We start from the raw sequence: 23,353 nt of genomic DNA on the forward strand, positions 1-23,353 counted from the left end.
CATCCATCCTCATCCTTTACATTAGAAAATTTAGATGAGAAATGAGGATCATGAACCCTCCTCTCTATGTTGAAACCTGTGTAATCTTTTGTAAAGTAAGGTTTTATCAAATACAGCATCATTTTAGTGTTAAAATGAGTTAGCTGTCTTACTAATGTTGTCTGACCCTCTCAATAAGACCACTTCTGTAGGTGTAAAAATAGTAGTGCCCTCCTAAGTTACAGACCTCTCTCTTGGAGAAGCTAAAGTAATTCTAGGCCAAAAGGAAAATTAGTTCAAATCCTTCTTTTGTTTCATCCTGGGGGAAAAATAGTGCTGAGAAAGGCAGGAGAAAGCTAGGATGAAAACTACTGTGGCATATGAAGCCTCACCATGTATAACAGCCTACTTTTTATGTGTAACAAAAGCATGTTTATGTTTTGTCTCATCTGAAGAAGTCTGTGCAATGAAATATTTTGTATCATTATGGATGTGTACAAAGAGCCTGTTCTGAAGGTTACACAACAGTACACTTGTCTTCTAATCTGTGCTTCGTATTTTAAGGCACTTGACTGTGTAGTAAGTGTGGATGACAGCAAGCTAGGAGCAGGTGTGGAGCTGTTGGAAGGTAGGAGAGCCCTGCAGAGGGACCTGGCCAGGCTGGATGGGTGGGCAGAGGCCAATGGGATGAGATTGAACAAGGCCAAGTGCAGGGTTCTAAGCTTTGGCCACAACAACCTCAAGCAGCACTACCTGAGGGTACTGGTAGATAGTAAGCTGAAGATGAGGCAGCAGTGTGCCCAGGTGGCCAAGAGAGCCAATGGCATCCTGGCCTGGCTCAGGAGCAGTGTGGGCAGCAGGACAAGGGAGGTTATTCTGCCTCTGTGCTCAGCACTGCTCAGGCCACGCCTTGAGTGCTGTGTCCAGTTCTGGGCTCCTCAATTCAAGAGAGATGTTGAGGTGCTGGAAAAGGTGTCCAGAGAAGGGCACTGAGGCTGGGGAGGGGCCTGGAGCACAGCCCTGTGAGGAGAGGCTGAGGGAGCTGGGGGTGTGCAGCCTGCAGCAGAGGAGGCTCAGGGCAGAGCTCATTGCTGTCTGCAGCTGCCTGCAGGGAGGCTGTAGCCAGGTGGGGTTGGGCTCTGCTGCCAGGCAGCCAGCAACAGAAGGAGGAGACAGAGCCTGAAGCTGTGCCAGGGGTAGGTCTAGGCTGGATGTTGTTAGGAAGTTCCTGGCAGAGAGAGTGATTGGCACTGGAATGGGCTGCCCAGGGAGGTGGTGGAGTGGCCGTGGCTGGAGGTGTTGAAGCCAAGCCTGGCTGGGGCACTTAGTGCCATGGTCTGGTTGGTTGGGCAGGGCTGGGTGCTAGGTTGGGCTGGCTGAGCTTGGAGGTCTCTTCCAATCTGGTTGATTCTGTGGTTCTACAAGATAAGTGTTGTGCAGGCTTATATTTTAGGGTGTTGTTTGTGTTTTTTTACTGTCATTTTCTGCGAGAGATGAGAACTAAATTCCTTTTGGCATGAGAACAGAGATGCAGTTGGAATAGATTGCTGGGAGTTCCTATGTGAATGCTAGAAGATGTCAAAGGAGTTTCATCAGGGTGCAACCAGCTTGTAATTACTGGTTTTAAGTGAGCTTTGTAATAAAATGGAGGTTTCACTTCTGACACTCTCAATAAACTGAAGGTACCTCAAGAAAACTTAGTAGGAGTAATTGAATTCACTAATTACTGAAATTAGTGCATATCATTTAAGACTTGTGGTGAAAGCTGGAAATGATATTACTAATGTTTTAATTAGAGTGGAAAGACAGCTCTAGAGGATCAAAGTTGAACTGGGTTAGATTCTGGAGGGGAGCTTTACATGAGTTGCAATTTAAGGTACCCACTTTTGAGTCAGCTTTCACTTCTGCTGCTTCTGCCTCCATACTGAGTTCTGCTCTGGTTGGTTGGAGGCTGGTTGGATTTGGAGCATGATTAAAACAACTCAACTGATGCAGGCAGTTAAAATACTCTACATGTTTTAAGCTTAAACCCACTCCAGTGGGATGAACAACTGAGAAGATCTAGTGAGCAAGAGCCAAGTGGGGCAGGAGGAGGAGCTGAAAGAGGCTTTGCTGTTAAAAGCAGCAGTTCATACAATCACAGAATCAATCTGGGTTGGAAGGGACCACAAGGATCAGCCAGTTCCAACCCCCCTGCCTCCACCTCCATAGAATCAACCAGGTCGGAAGAGACCTCCAAGATCATCCAGTCCAACCTAGCACCCAGCCCTATCCAATCAACTAGACCATGGGCAGGAACAGCCTACCCTAGATCAGGCTGCCCACAGCCCCATCCAGCCTGGCCTTATACACCTCAGCAGCTGTGGTCTTTTGGTGAACTGAGAAGATACAGTGAGCAAGAGCCAAGTGGGGCAGGAGGAGGAGCTGAAGCAGGCTTTGCTGTTCAGAGCAGCAGTTCATACAATCACAGAATCAATCTGGGTTGGAAGGGACCACAAGGATCAGCCAGTTCCAACCCCCCTGCCGTGGGCAAGGACACCCTACACTGGATCAAGTTTCCCAGAGCCTCATCCAGCCTGGCCTTAAACACCTCCAGCAGCTGTGGTCTTTTGGCTTCTTGGCAAACAAAAATCTTACTCTGAATGAAAAGATTTTTAGTAAATCATAGAATGGTTTTGAGTTGGAAGAGACCTCCAAAAGTCACCTGGTCATGTGCAATTGCTTGGTTATCCACTGCTACCACTAACCTAATTATTCCAGCACCAATCAAAGCCATTTTTCAGTAACACAAATGTCACACAGTATTCTTTGGCTAACTTGAATTTCTGATGTGTGGGTTTTTTTGTCTTCTAAGTACCACTTGAGATCACTGCCATGCACTTGCCAGGCCTGTTCTTGTCAGTCTATCATAGATATGCATAGTTTCAGTGCTCTCATGCCTTAATGAATTTAGTTTCCTACAGCTAGTAGGTGAACTGCAGTTTAAGCTAAATTTACATGTCCTAAAGTTTGACTCTCAAGCTTTTTGGTTTAAAGTTTTTGCAATTTGATTTTGTTCTTTGCTAAAACACAGGTGTTTGGTATAAAATACTTTTCAGCAGTGAAGGAATTGATTTTGCCAAAAGTAAGCACCACTTTCCTTTTGGTTCACACTTCCTGAAAATGAAGTTTCTTATATTAGAATGTGAATTTCTGAATAAAACAGTCAGTTAAGTAACTAAACAAATCATAACCCCTGACAACTAGGGGAATTTCAGTATCATCCTGATACTGGGCAGTGAGTGGCTGCAGAGCAGCCCTGAGCAGAGGGACTTGGGGGTGCTGGTGGAGGAGAAGCTCCACAGGAGCCAGCAGTGTGCACTTGCAGCCCAGAAAGCCAAGCAGAGCCTGGGCTGCAGCAGCAGCAGTGTGGCCAGCAGGGCCAGGGAGGGGATTCTCCCCCTCTACTGTGCTCTGCTGAGACCCCACCTGGAGTCCTACATCCAGTTCTGGAGCCCCTGGGACAAGAGGGCTGTGGAGATGCTGGAGAGTGTCCAGAGCAGGGCCAGGAGGATGCTGAGAGGCTGCAGCAACTCTGCTGTGAGCACAGACTGAAAGAGTTGGGGCTGTGCAGGCTGGAGGAGGTTCCCAGGTGACCACTTGGTGCCATGGTCTAGCCTTGAGCTCTGTGGTAAAGGGTTGGACTTGATGATCTGTGAGGTGAGGCTGGAGGTGAGGAGGAAGTTGTTGAGCATGAGAGTGGTGAGAGGCTGGAATGGGTTGCCCAGGGAGGTGGTTGAGGCCCCATGGCTGGAGGTGTTTGAGGCCAGGCTGGCTGAGGCTGTGTGCAGCCTGCTCTAGGGTAGGGTGTCCCTGGGCATGGCAGGGGGGTTGGGAGTGGCTGCTCCTTGTGCTCCCTTCCAACCCTGACTGATTCTATGATTCTATCACCAGTGGTTAAAGTTCATCTGAAAATACCTCAGCATTGAAATCTTTGCACTAAGTAGCAGAGGGAATGACCCAGTTCTAGATCTTACATTTGGGGCTGACATCCACAAACATAAAAACACCAATTAGAACAGGAGCTCTGCAGAAAGCAGCAATCCTACAGTTGACTTGCCCAGTAGGTACCCAGAATTGTCAGCAGAAGTATTTGCCATGCTCAGTGGCTTTTCATTTAGCCTGTGCTTTGGGGAAGTCTGTGGGTGGTACTGATAGATCTGTGGCAGCAGTGCTGGGGTTCCTGGTGAAGCACTGTGTGATGCAGACAGCGTTGTGCAGAGGTGTATTAGTGTAGCTTAGCTACTGCTGCCTTTTGAGTTGTTTCCTTCTTCCTTCCCCATGCCTTCATTGAACATCTTGAAAAGATGAGTTGTAGTGAACTTAGGTTTGATTTTTTGCAGGGCAACCATTTGTTGCTGTCTTGTCTTGTCCTCTCCTCCCACTCCTCCCACAGTGTGCTGATGTCTAGGAGGTGGAATCCTTCACCTGAAAAACTTCCCAAAGTCTGAAATGTCCTGCTTGAACTGCATAGTCATTAAGTCACACTGAAGCTGTGATGGAGTGTTGTGTTCATCTTTCACTGGTTCCTTCTGTATAATTTGCCACTCTCCTCCTCTTTCACACAGCTCTCAAGAGGCAGAGTTTGTACAGCAGCCCTTTCAGCGCTGTCAGTTATGCGAGCTCCTACAGTCCCAATACAAGTAGCCCCTACAGCAGTGGTTTCAACTCCCCCTCCTCAACACCTGTGAAATCTGCTTTAGTGAAACAGCTCATACCTCCTGGTACCTCAGGTAAGCATGTGAGAGGGTCTGGCCTGGCCTTTTCTTTGCTTCCTTCATGCACTCAGGATATAAATTCATTGAAAGACACCAAAAACTTGTCCATCTTTCATGGGATGTTTGCATCATGCAGTCTCCAGGCTCTTTACAGACTTTCTGGCATGAGATGCATTTAAAATGTTTTCTTTGGAAGTCCCTAAAATCACTGATGCAGATTCAAAACACTGAGAGTTAGTTCTGCAGAGTCCTAACACATCTAAGTGGCTTCTAGAACTGACCCTGTAATTGACTGGGATGGAAGTTGCAAAGAAGGTATTCAAAGGTTAGATGTTAGTAAAGTCTTTCCAACTACCCTGTTCCTTATTAACTGAAACATTTGGTATGGAATGAATCTACCACAGTTAATTTATAGGCTGGATGTTAGGAGGAAGTTCTTCACAGAGAGAGTGACTGGCATTGGAATGGGCTGCCCAGGGAGGTGGTGGAGGCACCGTCCCTGGAGGTGTTGAAGCAAAGCCTGGATGAGGCACTTAGTGCCATGGTCTGGTTGACTGGATAGGGCTGGGGGATAAGGTGGACTGGATGAGCTTGGAGGTCTCTTCCAACCTGGTTGATTCTATGATTCAGATGTGAGTAGTATAATCAAAGGAAGCCTGTATAAATAAAAGGAATTCCACAAGGCTTTGCAGCTAGCAGTGGAAGCATCAACTTCTGGCAATGCTTTCTGCATTTATTCTGTTCCATGGATGCTTTCTTGGCATCAGAGGAATTAATGCCTGGAAAATGTCTCTACTCTGCAGTCAGAGTGTGGGCTTATTAAATATACTTTAACTCAAGTTAGCTTGCAGGGAAAGTTGCATTGACAATCCAACTATCTGGTTCAGTGTGGGCTTGTAAAGAGAGGCCTGCACTGCAGTGTATTCTCTGCAGAGCCATTACTCAGCTTTTGCTTTGATCTACATTGCTCTGCTTTGCATGATGTGCCACAGTGCTCCTCTGCCTGCAGGACAGACAGATGAAGTATAACTGGCAATGGGATGTCAGCCAGAAGGCAGATGGTGGAGTTTAGCAAAGGTGTGTACACAGAACAAGTAGTATTTGCAGATAAGCTGTGCTTTAAGCATTTCAAACTCAATCAGTGCTCATCTAAACATGAGATGTTCAGTTTTGGATTCCCCAGTTTCAGAGAGACAAGGATCTGCTGGAGAGAGTCCAAGGGAGGGCCATGAGGATAACTGGGGGACTGGAGCACTGCCTGATGAGGAGACGTTGAGGGACCTGGGGCTGTTGAGTCTGGAGAAGAGAAAGCTGAGAGGGGACTTGATAAATGTTAATAAATCTCTGAGGGCTGGGGGTCAGGAGCAGGGGACAGGCTCTGCTCACTGCTCCCTGGGCTAGGACAAGGAGCAATGGATGGAAGCTGCAGCACAGGAGGTTCCAGCTCAACACAAGGGGAACTTCTTTACTCTAAGGGTCACAGAGCACTGGCACAGGCTGCCCAGAGAGGTTGTGGAGTCTCCTTCTGTGGAGCCTTTCAAGGCCTGTCTGGATGCATTCCACAGAATCACAGGATGTCAGGGGATGGAAGGGACCCGTATGACTTGAGCTAGATTGTATGGCCCTCCTCTGGCAGGGGGTTGGACTCAATCTCTTTGGGTCACTTCCAACCCCCTCCTGTGAAATTTCTTTACTTGGAGGGTAGAAGGCCACTGGAACAGGCTGCCTGGAGAGGTTGTGGGGCCTCTAACTACAGAGTCATTTGAAAACTACTGGGATGCTGTCCTGTGCAGCTTGCTCTAGGTGAACCTGCACTGGTGATCACCAGAGGTCTCTTCCAACTCCTGTAATTCTGTGCAGTCCTTATTGCCAAGAAAGATACAGTCCAACTTAATATCTTGCAAGGTAGAGTGCAGAGATGAGAGTGAATGCACCAGCAGGATGTGTACACAGTTGTTCTTTGTGTAAGAGCTGTGGGCATCCTGTGGCAGCCTGGGTACAGGTAACAAAGATGATCTGGCATGAATTCAGTGATAGTGGCATCACCACTATGATGATTTGATTATGTTTCAGAAGGTAGTGGCTAAGCTCTGCTTGTGTAAATAATATTTTCAGCCTGGGTTCACAGTTAAAGCATTCAGATGGTTCTTCATTTCTCTGCACAGAAAGTGTTTTTACTGCACCAGTTGAGTGATACAGCTAGCCCCTCCAGTCAGCCTTCATGCTGGGGATAGACCTTCACTAGTTAGAATCACAGAATCAGGCAGGGTTGGAAGGGACCACAAGGAGCAGCCAGTTCCAACCCCCCTGCCATGCCTGGGGACACCCTACCCTAGAGCAGGCTGCACACAGCCTCAGCCAGCCTGGCCTCAAACACCTCCAGCCATGGGGCCTCAACCACCTCCCTGGGCAACCCCTGCCAGCCTCTCACCACTCTCCTGCTCAACAAATTCCTCCTCACCTCCAGCCTGAATCTCCCCACATTCAGCTTTACTCCATTCCCCCCCACTCCTGTCACTCCCTCAGAGCCTCTAAAGTCCTCCCCAGCTTTTTTGTAGGCTCCCTTCAGATACTATACTCAACACTGCTCAGGCCACACCTTGAGTCCTGTGTCCAGTTCTGGGTCCCTCAATTCAAGAGACATGTTGAGATGCTGGAAGGTGTCCAGAGAAGGACGACAAAGCTGGTGAGGGGCCTGGAACACAAACCCTATGAAGAGAGGCTGAGGGAGCTGGGGGTGTGCAGCCTGGAAGGGGCTCAGGGGTGACCTCATTGCTGTCTACAACTCCTTGAAGGGAGGCTGTAGCCAGGTGGGGTTGGGCTCTGCTGCCAAGCACCCAGCAACAGAGCAAGGGGACACAGTCTCAAGTTGTGCAGGGGGAGGTCTAGGCTGGATGTTGTTAGGAAGTTGTTGTCAGAGAGAGTGATTGGCATTGGAATGGGCTGCCCAGGGAGGTGGTGGAGTTGCTGTCTCTGGAGGTGTTCAAGTAAAGCCTGGATGAGGCATTTAGTGCCATGGTCTGGCAGACTGGATAGGGCTGGGTGCTAGGTTGGAGTGGATCTTAAAAGTCTGTTCCATCCTGGTTGATTTTATGATTCTACTGGAAGGCCACAAGAAGGTCACCTGAGAGCCTTCTCTGCTCCAGACTGCACAGCCCCAGCTCTTTCAGTCTGTCCTCACAGCAGAGCTGCTGCAGCCCTCTGAGCACCTTGGTGGCTATCTTGCTTACAGGTTTAGAAGATAACTTAAAAGGTGTAAGATCTCCACAATTTTAAGGGAATTAAAAAACCCCCAAACAAACCAGAATAAAGTTAGAATGGAACAAAACTCATAACATGAAGTGGTGCAAAAGAAAAGCCTACCTGCTCCTTCTGAACACTGATGCCTGTCAATCTGGTTTTATATTGGAGGTTCTTCTATTAGGACAAGAAATGCAGTTTGCCTTTTTTATCCCTGTCTTTAAAGAAACATAACCAAAACTTTGTATTACTTTCATTATTTTCTTTCTCTAGGTCATTATAGAAGTTCAGCAGATAGAAATCCTCCACTAAGTCCACAGTCCTCTCTGGACAGTGAATTAAGTGCATCTGAGATGGATGAAGACTCTATTGGGTCTAATTACAAGCTAAATGATGTTACAGATGTGCAGATTTTAGCACGAATGCAAGAGGAAAGTAAGTATTTTCCATCCTGAAAACAGACTTGAGTAGCTGATCCTTTCATTAGTAACTGCAGCAGCACTTGCTTAGCAGGAGTGGGACTGAGCCTCTGTGGAAGGGCAGGGTGGGGATGGGGTGGCAGGGTGGGGATGGGGTAGGAGCATTGGGGATGGGGTGGGGATGGAGGCAGATTGGACCCTGGATGGTGGCAGAAGGTGGAGGGTGGAGAAGGAGCAGGAGAAGAGCAGAAAGAACTGAAATGAAGAATGCAGGGCTGGGTGATAGGTTGAACTGGATGATCTTGGAGGTCTCTTCCAAGCTGGCTGACTCTGAGTCTATCACGGATGTACATATGTACAAGCTGTGCCAGGGGAGATTTAGGCTGGAGGTGAGAAGAAAGTTCTTCACTGAGAGAGTCATTGGACACTGGAATGGGCTGCCCGGGGAGGTGGTGGAGTCGCCGTCCCTGGAGCTGTTCAAGGCAGGACTGGACGTGGCACTTGGTGCCATGGTCTGGCCTTGAGCTCTGTGCTAAAGGGTTGGACTTGATGATCTGTGAGGTCTCTTCCAACCTTGGTGATACTGTGAGACTTCTCCCAAGAAGGCTGCTTCCAGGATAAAGAAAGGAAGGTGCTGTGCAGAGTTTGTGTTCCTGAGGAACAGTGGACTAAAGCAGTGCTGGAGAGTGTATGGATTTGTGCCATACAGTATATGCTAAAAGAGTGGCTGTTAGATTGGAGTCCTGTCAGGACATCTGTGCCTCCCTGATGTAATCCAGTCTTGTTGCCATCGGTGTTTAAACCATGACTGAAATCCCCAAAATGCAAAGCAAATATGGCAAAGAATAGTGAAACTTCTATGCTGCTATCTCTCCATTATAGGTTCAGTTGGGACTTTGTCTTTTTGGCCCTCTGAGACTGACTGAAATTACTGCCACTTTCTGCAATCACAGACCCTGGAGGTGTTCAAGAAAAGACTGGATGAGGCACTTGGTGCCATGGTCTAGTTGACTGGCTAGGGCTGGGGGATAGGTTGGACTGGATGAGCTTGGAGGTCTCTTCCAACCTGCTTGATTCTATGATTCTCTGTCAGAAAAACCCCTCAAACAATACATGTGTGTATATTTTTTTCCTAACTCATATGCACCTACTGCTTTACTAATACATTACTCACACCAACAAATCACAACTGTATGCATGAAGAGAAATGTTAAAAGAATGAGGTAACGATGAAACAAATACTTGATCAGCAGTAAAACGTTTTCATCCTGCACCCCAGTGGACTCTTTGTACCTCCTGGGGTGTGTGCACCTCACTTAAGAACCACTGACCCTAACAGATGCTTTCTCTAAGGGTAGTTTTACATTATAGCTGTTTTGGGTTTACATGAATTAGTAAGTTGGAAGACTTAGTAAGTAAGTTGGGACCTGGGGGTACTGATAGATAGTAGGCTGAAGATGAGCCAGCAGTGTGCCCAGGTGGCCAAGAGAGCCAATGGCATCCTGGCCTGCATCAGGAACAGTGTGGCCAGCAGGACAAGGGAGGTTATTCTGCCCCTGTACTCAGCACTGCTCAGGCCACACCTTGAGTGCTGTGTCCAGTTCTGGGCCCCTCAATTCAAGAAAGATGTTGAGGTGCTGGAACATGTCCAGAGAAGGGCAACAAAGCTGGTGAGGGGCCTGGAGCACAAATCCTATGAGGAGAGGCTGAGGGAGCTGGGCCTGTTTAGCCTGGAGAAGAGGAGGCTCAGGGGTGATCTTATTACTGTCTACAAATACCTGAAGGGACATTGTAGCCAGGTGGGGGGTGGCCTCTTCTCCCAGGCAACCAGCAATAGAACAAGGGGACACAGTCTCAAGTTGTGCCAGGGTAGGTATAGGCTGGATGTTAGGAAGAAGTTCTTCACAGAGAGAGTGATTGGCATTGGAATGGGCTGCCCAGGGAGGTGGTGGAGGCACCGTCCCTGGAGGTCTTCAAGCAAAGCCTGGCTGAGGCACTTAGTGCCATGGTCTGGTTGATTGGATAGGGCTGGGTGCTAGGTTGGACTGGATGATCTTGGAGGTCTCTTCCAACCTGGTTGATTCTATGATTCTAAGAGCAATTTCATTGTGGCTGCTATAAATGTTGTAGGGTATCAAGGTTAAGATGTAGCCTCTGCTGCTGGTACCCAGCTTGGGTGAGGAGAGAAGCAAGCACGCAGCACACCAATGCTAAAAGCTAAAGACCTTTTAGAAGTACTTGCTTCTGTTAAAACATTTCCTGCACCCCACTGGACTATTTGTACCTTCTGGGGTGTGTGCATTCCAGAACTACTGAAGCTTCCCTACTTAAGATGTTCTGCTCAGGTAGATGTGGATGATCTGAGCCTAAACATGGGCAGTTTCAGTCTCTGTGGGATGCAGGTAGATGACTTCTTTTGATACAAATCTGGACTTAATCAGTGCTTCAAATGAAAGGAGTTAAGGTGAGTCCAAGTTGAGTTTGAGCACAGGGTAGATATTTGCATGCAGCTCTCCTTAGAAGCATTTGTGTGCTGGAAGCAAGTAACCAATGCTGTCATTGTTGCCAGGCCTGCGGCAGGAGTACGCAGCGACTGCTTCTCGGCGTAGCTCTGGTTCTTCTTGCAACTCCACCAGGAGAGGCACCTTCAGCGATCAGGAGCTGGATGCACAGAGTCTGGAAGATGAAGAGGATGGCACACACCACGCAGTGCACCCTGCTGTGAACAGGTTCTCACCATCACCTCGCAGCTCTCCGTGGCCCTCACCAAAGCAGTCTCCCAGGAACTCCCCGCGCTCGCGCTCGCCTGCTCGCAGCATCGAGTACAGCAGAGTGTCTCCCCAGCCCATGATCAGCCGTTTGCAGCAGCCTCGCCTCTCTCTTCAAGGCCATCCCACAGACTTGCAGACCAGCAGTGTCAAAAGTGAAGGTAAGGAGCCCTCTCCCAAAGTCGTTGCACAAGGACTTGTGTAGCTCCTGTAAAGGAGCTCGAGAAACATAGGATCGGTCAGGGTTGGAAGGGATCACAAGGATCATGCAGTTCCAACTCCCCTGCCATACCCAGGGACACCTCACACTAGATCAGGCTGTCCAGAGCCTCACTCAGCCTGGCCTTAAACACCTCCAGGGATGAGGCTTCCACCAGCCCCCTGTGTAACCCCTTCCAGGCTCTCACCACCCTTATGCTGAAGAACTTCTTCCTAATGTCCAGTCTGAATCTACCCATTTCTAGCTTGGTTCCATTCCCCCCAGTCCTATCACTACCTGACAGCCTCAAAAGTCCCTCCCCAGTTTTCTTGTAGGCTCCCTTAAGATACTGAAAGGCCACAATGAGGCCACCTCGGAGCTTTCTGCTCTCCAGAGTGAGCAGCCCCAACTCCCTCAGTCTCTCCTTATAGCAGAGCAGCTCCAGCCCACTGAGCATCCTCGTGGCCCTTCTCTGGACACCTTCTAGCATATCCTTAGCCTTCTTGTAATAGTGGATGCAGTACTCCAGGTGGGGTCTTACCAGTGCAGAGTAGAAGGGCAGGATCACTTCCCTTGCCCTGCTGCCCACACTTCTCTTGCTGCAGCCCAGGCTCTGGTTGGCTCCCTGGGCTGCCAGAGCAACACTGATAGCTCATATTGAGCTTCTCCTCCACCAGCACCCTCAAGTCCCTCTCCTCAGGCATTATTGTGTGCCTGTATAATATCTGTGTGAGCTGAGCTGGTGAGGAGAAAGCAGAGCAAGCAAAGCTTCAGTTCAGCCGGGGAGTCCTTGCAGTCTTGAGTTGATAGGCTCACATTTATTTTAGATGGTACTCAGTCACTCAGGGAGTAATTGAGTTTTGTGGTGACCAAGTTCTATCTTTGGCAGGCAAATGCACTGAAATAAAGCACAGCCCCAGGGAAACCATCACTCACCAAGAGGGTTTAGGCCTTGGAGATGACAGAATGAAATGCAGGGAAAGTACCTGTGGTCAGATCAGGCTAATGTGGCAATTTATGTGTGCATGTAGCTGTGAGGTAGCTGGATGTGTTCTTTTGGCACTGCAGGGCTCTTAACTCTTTGAGCATAAAGAGAGCCTTGAAAATGTTGGTACTTCTGTCATGCATTTGTTGGATATTTTGGATCTCTCAAAGCTTTGCAAACTACTGCATGATAAAAAACCAAAGCTTGCAGTAAACTTGACACAGTTGTGCTGTACTGGCATGGAACACAATGATGGAACCTGCTGGGATTCTTTGCTGCTTGAATGTTTGTTGTTTTTTCCTGGTAGCAATCTGGCAGGAACTCCTTTAACTGGGCTGGAATTTCATAGAATCAGTCAGGGTTGGAAGGGACCACAAGGAGCAGCCAGTTCCAACCCCCCTGCCATGCCCAGGGACACCCTACCCTAGAGCAGGCTGCCCACAGCCTCAGCCAGCCTGGCCTCAAACACCTCCAGGCACAGGGCCTCAACCACCTCCCTGGGCAACCCATTCCAGCCTCTCACCACTCTCATGCTCAACAACTTCCTCCTCACCTCCAGTCTGACTCTCCCCACCTCCAGTTTTGCTGCATTCCCCCCACTCCTGGCACTCTCTGACAGCCTAAAAAGTCCCTCCCCAGCATTTTTTAGAGGCCCCTTCAGATTCTGGAAGGCCACAAGAAGGTCCCCTGGGAGCCTCCTCTGCTCCAGCCTGCACAGCCCCAACTCTTTCAGGCTGTGCTCACAGCAGAGCTGCTGCAGCTTCTGAGCATCCTCCTGGCCCTGCTCTGGACACTCTCCAGCATCTCCACAGCCCTCTTGTCCCAGGGGCTCCAGAGCTGGATGCAGGACTCCAGGTGGGGTCTCAGCAGAGCAGAGCAGAGGGGGAGAATCCCCTCCCTGGCCCTGCTGGCCACACTGCTGCTGCTGCAGCCCAGGCTCTGCTTGGCTTTCTGGGCTGCAAGTGCACACTGCTGGCTCCTGTGGAGCTTCTCCTCCAGCAGCACCCCCAAGTGCCTCTGCTCATGGCTGCTCTCCAGCCACTCACTGCCCAGCCTGGAGTTGTGCTTGGCATTGCCTCGACTTAGATGCAGGACCTTGCACTTAGTCTTGTTGAACCTCCTGAGGTTGGCTTGTGCCCACCTCTGCAGCCTGTCCAGGTCCCTCTAGGTGGATCCCTGCCCTCCAGCCTGGCTGCTGCACCACACAGCTTGGTGTCATCAGCAAACTTGCTGAGGCTGCACTCAGTGCCACTGTCTGTGTCCATTTCACAATCATATTCCCATTTTAAGAAATACAGCTGCTAACCTGGCAAACAAAAGCCTAATTTCAGCAAGAAGATTTACTTAGGCAGTAAGAATTCACCTTATTTTTTTTTCCCCTCTTTCAGGTAAAAAATGTCTGTGTGGAGCTGACATAGAAATGTTGATTGTTTTGATTCCCAAATACAGCAAAGAAGTTTATGCCATTTACAAAGTTTGACTATGAAACTGTAGGATTTTAGTCAGTAAAAATCAGTGACTGAAGCTTCTGGGGAAGATCATAGAATCAAGCAGGTTGGAAGAGACCTCCAAGATTATCCAGTCCAACCTATCCCCCAGCCTTAGCCAGTCAACCAGACCATGGCACTAAGTGCCTCATCCAGGCTTGGCTTCAACACCTTCATGCACGGCCACTCCACCACCTCCCTGGGCAGCCCACTCCAATGCCAATCACTCTCTCTGCCAACAACTTCCTCCTAACATCCAGCCTAGACCTCCCCTGGCACAACTTGAGACTGTGTCCCCTTCTTCTGTTGCTGGGTGCCTGCCAGAAGAGCCCAACCCCACCTGGCTACAATGTCCCTTGAGGTAGTTGTAGACAGCAATGAGGTCACCCCTGAGCCTCCTCTGCTGCAGGCTGCACACCCCCAGCTCCCTCAGCCTTTCCTCATAGGGTTTGTGTTCCAGGCCCCTCCCCAGCCTTGCTGCCCTTCTCTGGACACCTTCCAGCACCTCAACATCTCTCTTGAATTGAGGACCCCAGAACTGGACACAGCACTCAAGGTGTGGCCTGACCAGTGCTGAGTACAGGGTCAGAAGAACCTCCCTTGTCCTGCTGGCCACACTGCTCCTGAGCCAGGCCAGGATGCCATTGGCTCTCTTGGCCACCTGGGCACACTGCTGCCTCATCTTCAGCCTACATATATCATGATCCTGCATATATCATTAGCAATTCAGGAACAGCTTTGAAAATGTTAGCTTCAATCTCCTCTAGCAATAGTGATTTGGGGAAATTCTAGGTAGGGAGTAGACTGTGCAGAAACGAATCAGCTGTGTTGTGACTTAGCTGACAATTCACTTCCCAGTCTTTTCTGGGGGTTTCATGAGAGTCTTGGTGCATACTAAATGAGCTACAGCAAAAATATCTCATGAGAGGCAAGGTACCAACATAGCAGGGGGATCAAAATAGAGCCTGTGATCATGTGTTTGTGAAGCACTGCCAAGGAATTCTCTTGCAGTGCAGCTGTGTGTTGCGTAGCTGTTCAGAGCTCGTAAGAGGTTGTTTGGGATTTATGGTTTGGAGGGTTCTGTCCTTCCTGTATTGAAGGCTCCAGAGCTGGATGTAGTACTCCTGGTGATGCCTCACTGGAGCAGAGCAAAGTGGCAGAGTCACCTCTCTGGATCTGCTGGCAGTGCTGCTTTTGATGCAGCCCAGGCTGTCATTGGCCTTCTGTGCTTCCAGCACCCATTGTTGGCTCACATCCTGCTTCCCCTGTACTCAGCATTGGTCAGACCACACCTTGAGTACTGTGTCCAGTTCTGGGCCCCTCAATTCAAGAAGGATGTTGAGGTGCTGGAACATGTCCAGAGAAGGGCAACGAAGCTGGTGAGGGGCCTGGAGCACAAATCCTATGAGGAGAGGCTGAGGGAGCTGGGCCTGTTTAGCCTGGAGAAGAGGAGGCTCAGGGGTGATCTTATTACTGTCTACAACTACCTGAAGGGACATTGTAGCCAGGTGGGGGGTGGCCTCTTAGGAAGAAATTCTTCACAGAGAGAGTGATTGGCATTGGAATGGGCTGCCCAGGGAGGTGGTGGAGGCACCGTCCCTGGGGGTCTTCAAGCAAAGCCTGGCTGAGGCACTTAGTGCCATGGTCTAGTTGATTGGATAGGGCAGGGTGATAGGTTGGACTGGATGATCTTGGAGCTCTCTTCCAACCTGGTTGATTCTATGATTCTCAGCCACCAGCACTCCCAAGTCCTTTTCCACAGGGCTCCTTTCCAACACCTCATTCCCCAGTCTGTATTGACAGTGAGGATTGTTCCAGCCCAGGTGCAGGACCCTGTGTTTGCTCTTGTTGAACCTCCTGTCCCTCTGGCATGTTGACAGCACCTCTCTGCTTGGTGTCACCTGCATAAATGCTGTGTACAAAGAGTTTCTTTCCATGTGGGTGGCTGTTAGTTGTTGTATAATGTGTTGGTATGAGACTGGGTAGTCCTGAAAGTTGACTCAAACAGCATTATGTGTTTTCAATCTTCAAGTAAGCATTCTACTTATAAATCACATTCCAGGTAGACTTCAAAGACTGTGCAATTAGGGAAACTGAATAGGCAAACCTAACAGTAGAACAAAACCCATAGTCCCATAACACTCTCTGCTGTTCCAGTGCTCTGTCACTCTCACAATAAAGAAGCTTCTGCTCATATTGAGGTGGAACTTCTATGTACTAGCTTGTACCCATTATTCCTTGTCCTGTTATGGGGTGCCACTTAAAAGAGTCTATCCCCTTTTCATGACACCCACCCCTCAGATATTTATAGGCATTGATCAGATCCCCTCTCAGCCTTCTTTTATCCAGACTAAACAGCCCCAGGTCTCTCAGCCCTTCTTCATAGGAGAGATGTTCAAGTCCCCTTAATAATCCACATAGCTCTTTACTGGACTCTTTGCAGACTGGACTCTTGAATTGGGAAGCTCAAAACAGGATATAGTATTGCAGGTGTGGTCTCACCAGGGCAGAGCAGAAAGGGAAGAAAATCTGCCTAGACCTGCTGGACACATTTTTACCAAGGCACACCAGGGTACCACTGGCCTTAATTGAACAAGATAGGCTCTGAAATTGCATTGGAGTTCTAGGTGGCTGACATTCTGTGTTACTTATAATTGGGGGTCAGCTGTGGGTTCATAACCTGAACTTCGGTCCAGCAGCAGGTTAAACCATAGAATGGTTTAGGTTGGAAGGGACCTCAAGGATCAGCCAATTCCAACCCCCTGCCATAGGCAGGGACACCTCCCACTAGAACAGGTTGCTCAAGGAGTCATCTGACCTGGCCTTGAACACCTCCAGTGAGAGAGCAGCCTCAGCCTCCCTGGGCAACCTGTGCCAGTGTCTCACCACCCTCACTGCAAAGAACCCTTTCCTAACATCTAGTTTGAATCTCTCTGCCAGTTTATACCTACTATTCCTCATCCTGTCATTACAAGACCTTGTCAGTAGTCCCTCCCCAGCCTTCCTGTAGGCCCCCTTCAGATACTGGAAGGCCACTCCAAGCTCTCCTGGCAGCCTTGTCTTCTCATAGAATCAGTCAGAGTTGAAAGGGACCACAAAGATCATCTAGTTCCAACCCCCCTGCCATGGGCGGGGACACCCTACCCTAGACCAGACTTTTCATAAGGGTGTCTAACAAAAGGACAAAGGGGAATGGTTTTAAGCTGAGCAAGAGTAGGTTTAGACTGGATCTTAGGAAGAAGTTCTTCAGTACAAGGCTGCACAGCCCCAACTCTCTCAGCCTGTCCTCATAGCAGAGCTGCTGCAGCCCTCTCAGCATCTTGGTGACTTCCTCTGGACTTGCTCCAACAGTTCCATGTCCTTCCTGTGCTGAGGGCTCCAGAACTGCACACAGTACTCCAGGTGTGGGGTGTAGAGAGCAGAGCCAAGGGGCAGAATCCCCTCCCTTTACCCTCATGCTGTGTTCTGTGTGTTACTTTGTACAGAAAAGCTACGGCGCAGTCTTCCAAACCTGTCCAGGACATCCAACATCCAAGCTGAGTCTGTGAAAAACAGCAGGAGTGACTCCAACTTCCAAGTGCCAAACGGAGGGATACCTCGCATTCAACCTCAAGCCTCAGCCAGTAAGTACCTTCACTGGCACCTCAGCCTCTGTTTTGGCATTAAGCCAGTTTTGGGACAAAGAGGGGGGAAAAAAAGTGCATGCCACACTGGAGGTGCTAATCTGGAGGGTTTTTTAACCATACCTCTGTCAATCAGCTTTGTTTGGCACACAAAAGCTACTACTGATGGCATTCAAAGAATGTCTGATCTCTTCCTAAGAGGTCATTCAGAGCTTTCTAAAGGCAGGTGTAGAAATACTATAGAGAGTAAAAATACAGGGACTTAAGACACTTCAGGAACTGGTTGGTTTTCTGTGCTGTACAGAAGCTGTAATGCTTTGCACTGATGAATTTCTTAATTCAGGCTACAAAAACTTACTAGGCAATGAAAATATAGACCTAGATCTTAACTCAGCAGTTCACTTCTGGACAACCTAACAGCCACTAGCCCAACAGTGGGCTATTCTAATTTCATGGGACACAGGTTCACCCAGACTAGGTGTTCAGGAGAAGACTGGATGAGGCACTTAGTGCCATGGTCTAGTTCATTGGCTAGGGCTGGGTGCTAGGTTGGACTGGCTGAGCTTGGAGGTCTCTTCCAACCTTGCTGATTCTATGATCCTATGGTCTAATTGATTGGCTAGGGCTGGGTGCTAGTTTGGGCTGGATGAGCTTGGAGCTCTCTTCCAACCTGCTTGATTCTATGATTCTAAAGCAGTAACTGACACTTTAAAAAGAGTGGATAAAATCTGAGGCTGAATAAATCATTTTCAGGTGACAAAACAAGAGAAGGAAAGACATTTCAAGTAAGGGTTAAACTTACATTGATGTTTTCAGATCAGGCTTACAAATTTAAAAGCAAACCAAATCAGCCCAGATGAGAATGTTGCTAGTTTCAAGCCTCTTGAAAATGATCACTTTAAAGAAACCAAATCAAATGAAACTTAAAATATTCAGTGCTTCCTTATCTGTCAACATTGACAGTTTCTGCTGTTTAAATGTTTCCTGACCAGTGGATTTTAAAGCAACTTCCAGAATTCAGTAACCTTTAGTGACATTTTTCAAGGGAAGCACACATTATGAATATTGTGTGGAGAGCTTTGAGCTATGCAGCTTCTGTAATAAAAATTAATCAGTAGTCTAAATGCTTGACAGGGAATGTAAGATAATATTTGTAAATGAAACTCATTTTTTGTTTTCACCCTTTTTAACCAGCAAGGGCACATAGAGCTGCCCCTTTTTAACCAGCAAGGGCACACTGAGCTGCCCCTTTTTAACCAGCAAGGGCACACTGAGCTGCCCCTTTTTTAACCAGCAAGGGCACACTGAGCTGCCCCTTTTTAACCAGCAAGGGCACACTGAGCTGCCCCTTTTTAACCAGCAAGGGCACACTGAGCTGCCCCTTTTTAACCAGCAAGGGCACACTGAGCTGCCCCTTTTTAACCAGCAAGGGCACACTGAGCTGCCCCTTTTTAACCAGCAAGGGCACACTGAGCTGCCCCTTTTTAACCAGCAAGGGCACACTGAGCTGCCCCTTTTTAACCAGCAAGGGCACACTGAGCTGCCCCTTTTTAACCAGCAAGGGCACACTGAGCTGCCCCTTTTTAACCAGCAAGGGCACACTGAGCTGCCCCTTTTTAACCAGCAAGGGCACACTGAGCTGCCCCTTTTTAACCAGCAAGGGCACACTGAGCTGCCCCTTTTTAACCAGCAAGGGCACACTGAGCTGCCCCTTTTTAACCAGCAAGGGCACACTGAGCTGCCCCTTTTTAACCAGCAAGGGCACACTGAGCTGCCCCTTTTTAACCAGCAAGGGCACACTGAGCTGCCCCTTTTTAACCAGCAAGGGCACACTGAGCTGCCCCTTTTTAACCAGCAAGGGCACACTGAGCTGCCCCTTTTTAACCAGCAAGGGCACACTGAGCTGCCCCTTTTTAACCAGCAAGGGCACACTGAGCTGAGCTACTCCTTTCAAAGCAGTGTTAATGGAACCAAAACACAGAATAAAGAGAACAGAAAGACTACAGCATTTCTTTGTAGTGACTCAGATCAGTCAGTGATGTGTGATGCTGTAGCCAAAGAAATGAGTGTGCCTTGTGGTTGTTCATATAGGTCATCCCCATGAACTTTTCCCCTTGCCTTCTTTTTCCCCTCTTCACACACACTCTGAAGATGAGATTTTACAAGCTCCATGAGTGTGGATCCAAATACTTGGCTGTTCTGCTTACCAAACTGTAAAGCACTTGGAGAACAGCTCTCCAAAATGTGCCATTTTTGGTGATAAGAAAAATAGTCAAAATTGTCTGAAAGAAAATGAAGGGGAAAATCTGTGCTGATTTATATTCAGTGCTTTTAAAATTGAGTGAACTAGGAAAGGAAGAGCACAGAAAGCAGCTTAGTTGGCTGAATTTCCAGATTTGAGAGTAGTCACAGTGAAATGTCATGGAAAGATCAACCAGCAGAACTCTCAGTACTGAGTATTTAGTGAGTTCACTGCAGGAGCCAAAGTAGTGTGCATTATGTTTCTACGTGGATTTTATAGAATCACAGAATCAGGCAGGGTTGGAAGGGACCACAAGGATCAGCCAGTTCCAACCCCCCTGCCATGCCAGGGACACCCTACCCTAGAGCAGGCTGCCCACAGCCTCAGCCAGCCTGGCCTCAAACACCTCCAGCCATGGGGCCTCAACCACCTCCCTGGGCAACCCCTGCCAGCCTCTCACCACTCTCCTGCTCAACAACTTCCTCCTCACCTCCACTCTGACTCTCCCCACCTCCAGCTTTGCTCCATTCCCCCCACACCTGGCACTCTCTGACAGCCTCAAAAGTCCCTCCCCAGCTTTTTTGTAGCCCCTTCCAGATCCTAGAAGGCCACAAGAAGGCCACCTGGGAACCTCCTCTGCTCCAGCCTGCACAGCCCCAACTCTTTCAGTCTGTGCTCATAGCAGAGCTGCTCCAACCCTCTGAGCATCCCAGTGGCCCTTCTCTGGACATGCTTCAGCATCTCCACAGCCCTCTTGTCATGGGGGCTCCAGAACTGGCTGCAGTACTCCAGATGGGGTCTCAGCAGAGCCGAGTGTTGTTTTAACATGTGGGTGAACCGAGGATCACAAAAATGCTTATGGAAGATTTGCTTGCCTTTCATGAGAGTCTTTGCCCAGATGTGAAGCACTCTAGAGCAGCTTAGGTTGAAGTATCACTGCTGAAGCCCAGATTTCTAGCTTTTACAGTTTCCCTGCTCTTACAGATGTTTGTCAGAGTCTTGCTATTGACAATCGTAAAACGGTTTGTGTATGAAGTCACTGAGTAAGTATCTTTGCTTAGTCTGGATTACCAAATTTCCTGCAAAACTGTACATTGTATTAAAAAGTTCCAGAATTGTGTCCTTTTTTTTTCTTTGTTATTATTATTTCTGGTATACTTTTTGGTTTTGTTGGCTTTTGTGTTTTGTCACCTTGCACAAAGCACTGTTAAATGGCAGCGATTTTTTGTTTTCCCCTTGGCGATGACTTTTGGGTCTTGGGATTTGAAGTTTCCTCATACACCTGCTAGTTTTGCATGAGCTTACCTTTGCAAAGATGCTGGCTTGTCACCTGAGGTCACTACTTTCCCCCCTGTGCAAAGACCTGCTGTTTATAATTCACTTGCACATTTGCTGTGGCTGCAACACTGAACTTGCTCTGGTTGCTGGCATTCAAAAATGAGTTAGGAATCCAGTAAGCTTCTGAAAAGACAGCTCCTGTTGTGGATGCTTTGGCAAATTAGACACACTTTAGCTTAAAGAGGGAAGACCCATAAGATGTCTAGAGGTACAACTGTAAAACATTTGGCATTTTAAGTTGTAGGTGCAATGTGGTGAAAGAAATCCAATTTCTTGCTGGAAAGAGTTTGAATTAAATAGCAGTTGGGACTGTTAAGAATCTTCACTTAGACCTTCATTTTCCATGCCATTAGGCAGAAAGTGCTTTTTGATGTGGAAGTTATTAAATATTTCATCTCAAAACACTGGAATATAGAGTAGTACTTCTCCTCTTAAAGGAATAGGTGTCTTTTTGAAGTGTTAAGAGTGATGGGAGGTCTCTGGATCAGAGTTCTGTGCCACATAGATGGTGCAAAGCTGTAGCGCTAGGGTGGCTTCCACACAGGAGCTGCCTGCTTTCTAGTGCACTGTGTGTGATGCTTTTGTAGCTGCCTGGCCCCATTAGCACATGGTTGTTAAGCCTTCAAGCAGAGTTAAATATAATACACTTTCAAAGAGCTAAGCTATAGACTGTCCAACCCATCAGTAAAGCAACTGTTCTACTTGCTAAGGTCAGCTGCTTGGCATGCTTAGAGTTAAAGCATCAAGGGGACGTTCTGAGGAAAGAGGAGTGTTCCTGCTGAGCTGAGGTAAACCTAGCTGTGTACTCAGCGTGCCCCATTTGTGACAGGTTGTGTCCTAGCAGACTGGGGCACTTCAGGAGCAGCAGGGTGGAGACACATGCACTCCATGCCTGTGTCCTCAGCACTGCTCAAATGACGCTGTCTGAGAGTCTTTTCAGTACACAGAATTGTTCAGCTCTTGGGAGCCTCTGCTTCCTGCAGTCTCCAGTGAGAAGGAAGGAATTGGATATATTTTAATTGCCTTCCCTATCATCCCACATCTCTGACTTGTAAGTCATGTACATAATGATGGGGGAGGAAACTTAGTGCCACGTACAGTGACACATTTAACTCCAGCTGAATGGATTAGGGCAAACTAAGAATCTAAGCGTGAAGGATGAAGCTGTTCTTCATTTTGTGTGGTACAACAAAAACACTGCTTCAGAGAAAAATGATCTAATGGAACACTTGTGGACAGAAACACTCTGGCCAGTGGTCTGCCTCACTGAATTCCTAGGGAGTTGTGCTCATTTTTAACCATCTTACTGTGCTGCTTTGGCTGCTTATGGTTGTGCCTTAAAGTTTCTAGCAGGACTACGTGCCAGAAGTTGAGTAAGAATTGCTTCTTGCCTTGTGCTTTTTGGGCAGAAATAGTTTTGTAGTCTTGATAGCCATAAGCAGCATTTTATAAACACTTCAGTTCCATCCTGCTGTCTGTTTGGAAATGACAGGTTCTGGTTAGAGAAGACTAAAGTGAACAGACCACCCAGGCATAGCTTCAGAATGAAGGGAAACCCCTGATGAATTTCTTCTGTGGTCCACAAAACACTGAATTTTGCACTGACTGAAAGATAGGAAAGGTGATGGCAATGATTAGATGGGTTTAGAAAAGTATTTACTAGTATTACTAGGATTTTAATTGTTCTTCCCCCTACCTTCTTAGTGTAGTGATGCTCACCAGTCAGTGACAGGATTACTGAGCTTCCTTACTCAGGATGAGGATATTTATACACAGCTCCGTCCCCATCTTTCTTCCTTCTGACAGTGGAAATAAGCCTTGCTAGCACAAGCAGTTTTATGCTGGTGTAAAACTCCATCCAGTGAGGTGGGCAGAGATGTTTGTTTGTGCATAAATCATTTAAAGAAGCCTTTGTGTAGGCAAAGCTCTGTGATTACATTGACTGCCTTCCTCCTTTCCCCCTCTGTAAATAGGCTGCGGTCAAAATAGGCTGAGTCGTTGCGTTCCTTCTGGCCATAGGTAATTCTCTCCCTGCCAAGATTCCACAGCTCTTGGAGCACTTTTCTCTTGCTAACTAGTAGGTAGTGAGGTCATATCAAGTCAGCATCAGCCCTTCAATGCTATTAGAAAAAAAAGGCAGGGCAGTAGGAGCAATAAAACCCAGTTTCTGCCGCGCTGTCTACGTGCTGGCAGCTGATAATTCTTCGTGCTGCATCTTCATTTGAAGTGTGAACCCTCTTGGAGGAGAAAAATCCCAGGCATGTCTCAAAATGGCTTTACAGTGGCAGAACTGAAAAGGACTGTTTGTTTATCTGA

At 48.1% G+C, this 23,353-nt stretch overlaps 1 protein-coding gene across 4 annotated transcripts in view; it reads left to right on the forward strand.

The window, feature by feature from the left end:
* Positions 1–23,353, forward strand: part of SLAIN2 (SLAIN motif family member 2) — a 53,531-nt gene that overhangs the window by 18,968 nt on the left and 11,210 nt on the right. For 2 of the 4 annotated variants that reach the window (XM_064149237.1, XM_064149238.1), the window contains exons 3-7: positions 4,587–4,751; positions 8,250–8,411; positions 10,965–11,324; positions 17,320–17,457; positions 20,684–20,742. In XM_064149237.1, coding sequence (XP_064005307.1) covers positions 4,587–4,751; positions 8,250–8,411; positions 10,965–11,324; positions 17,320–17,457; positions 20,684–20,733 — 875 coding nt within the window. In that variant the 3' untranslated portion in view covers positions 20,734–20,742. The remainder of the gene's footprint in view (positions 1–4,586; positions 4,752–8,249; positions 8,412–10,964; positions 11,325–17,319; positions 17,458–20,683; positions 20,743–23,353) is intronic. The other 2 variants (XM_064149234.1, XM_064149235.1) reach the window with 1 other exon arrangement.

Source organism: Pogoniulus pusillus, chromosome 9 (assembly GCF_015220805.1).
Source record: "Pogoniulus pusillus isolate bPogPus1 chromosome 9, bPogPus1.pri, whole genome shotgun sequence".
NCBI lineage: Eukaryota > Metazoa > Chordata > Aves > Piciformes > Lybiidae > Pogoniulus > Pogoniulus pusillus.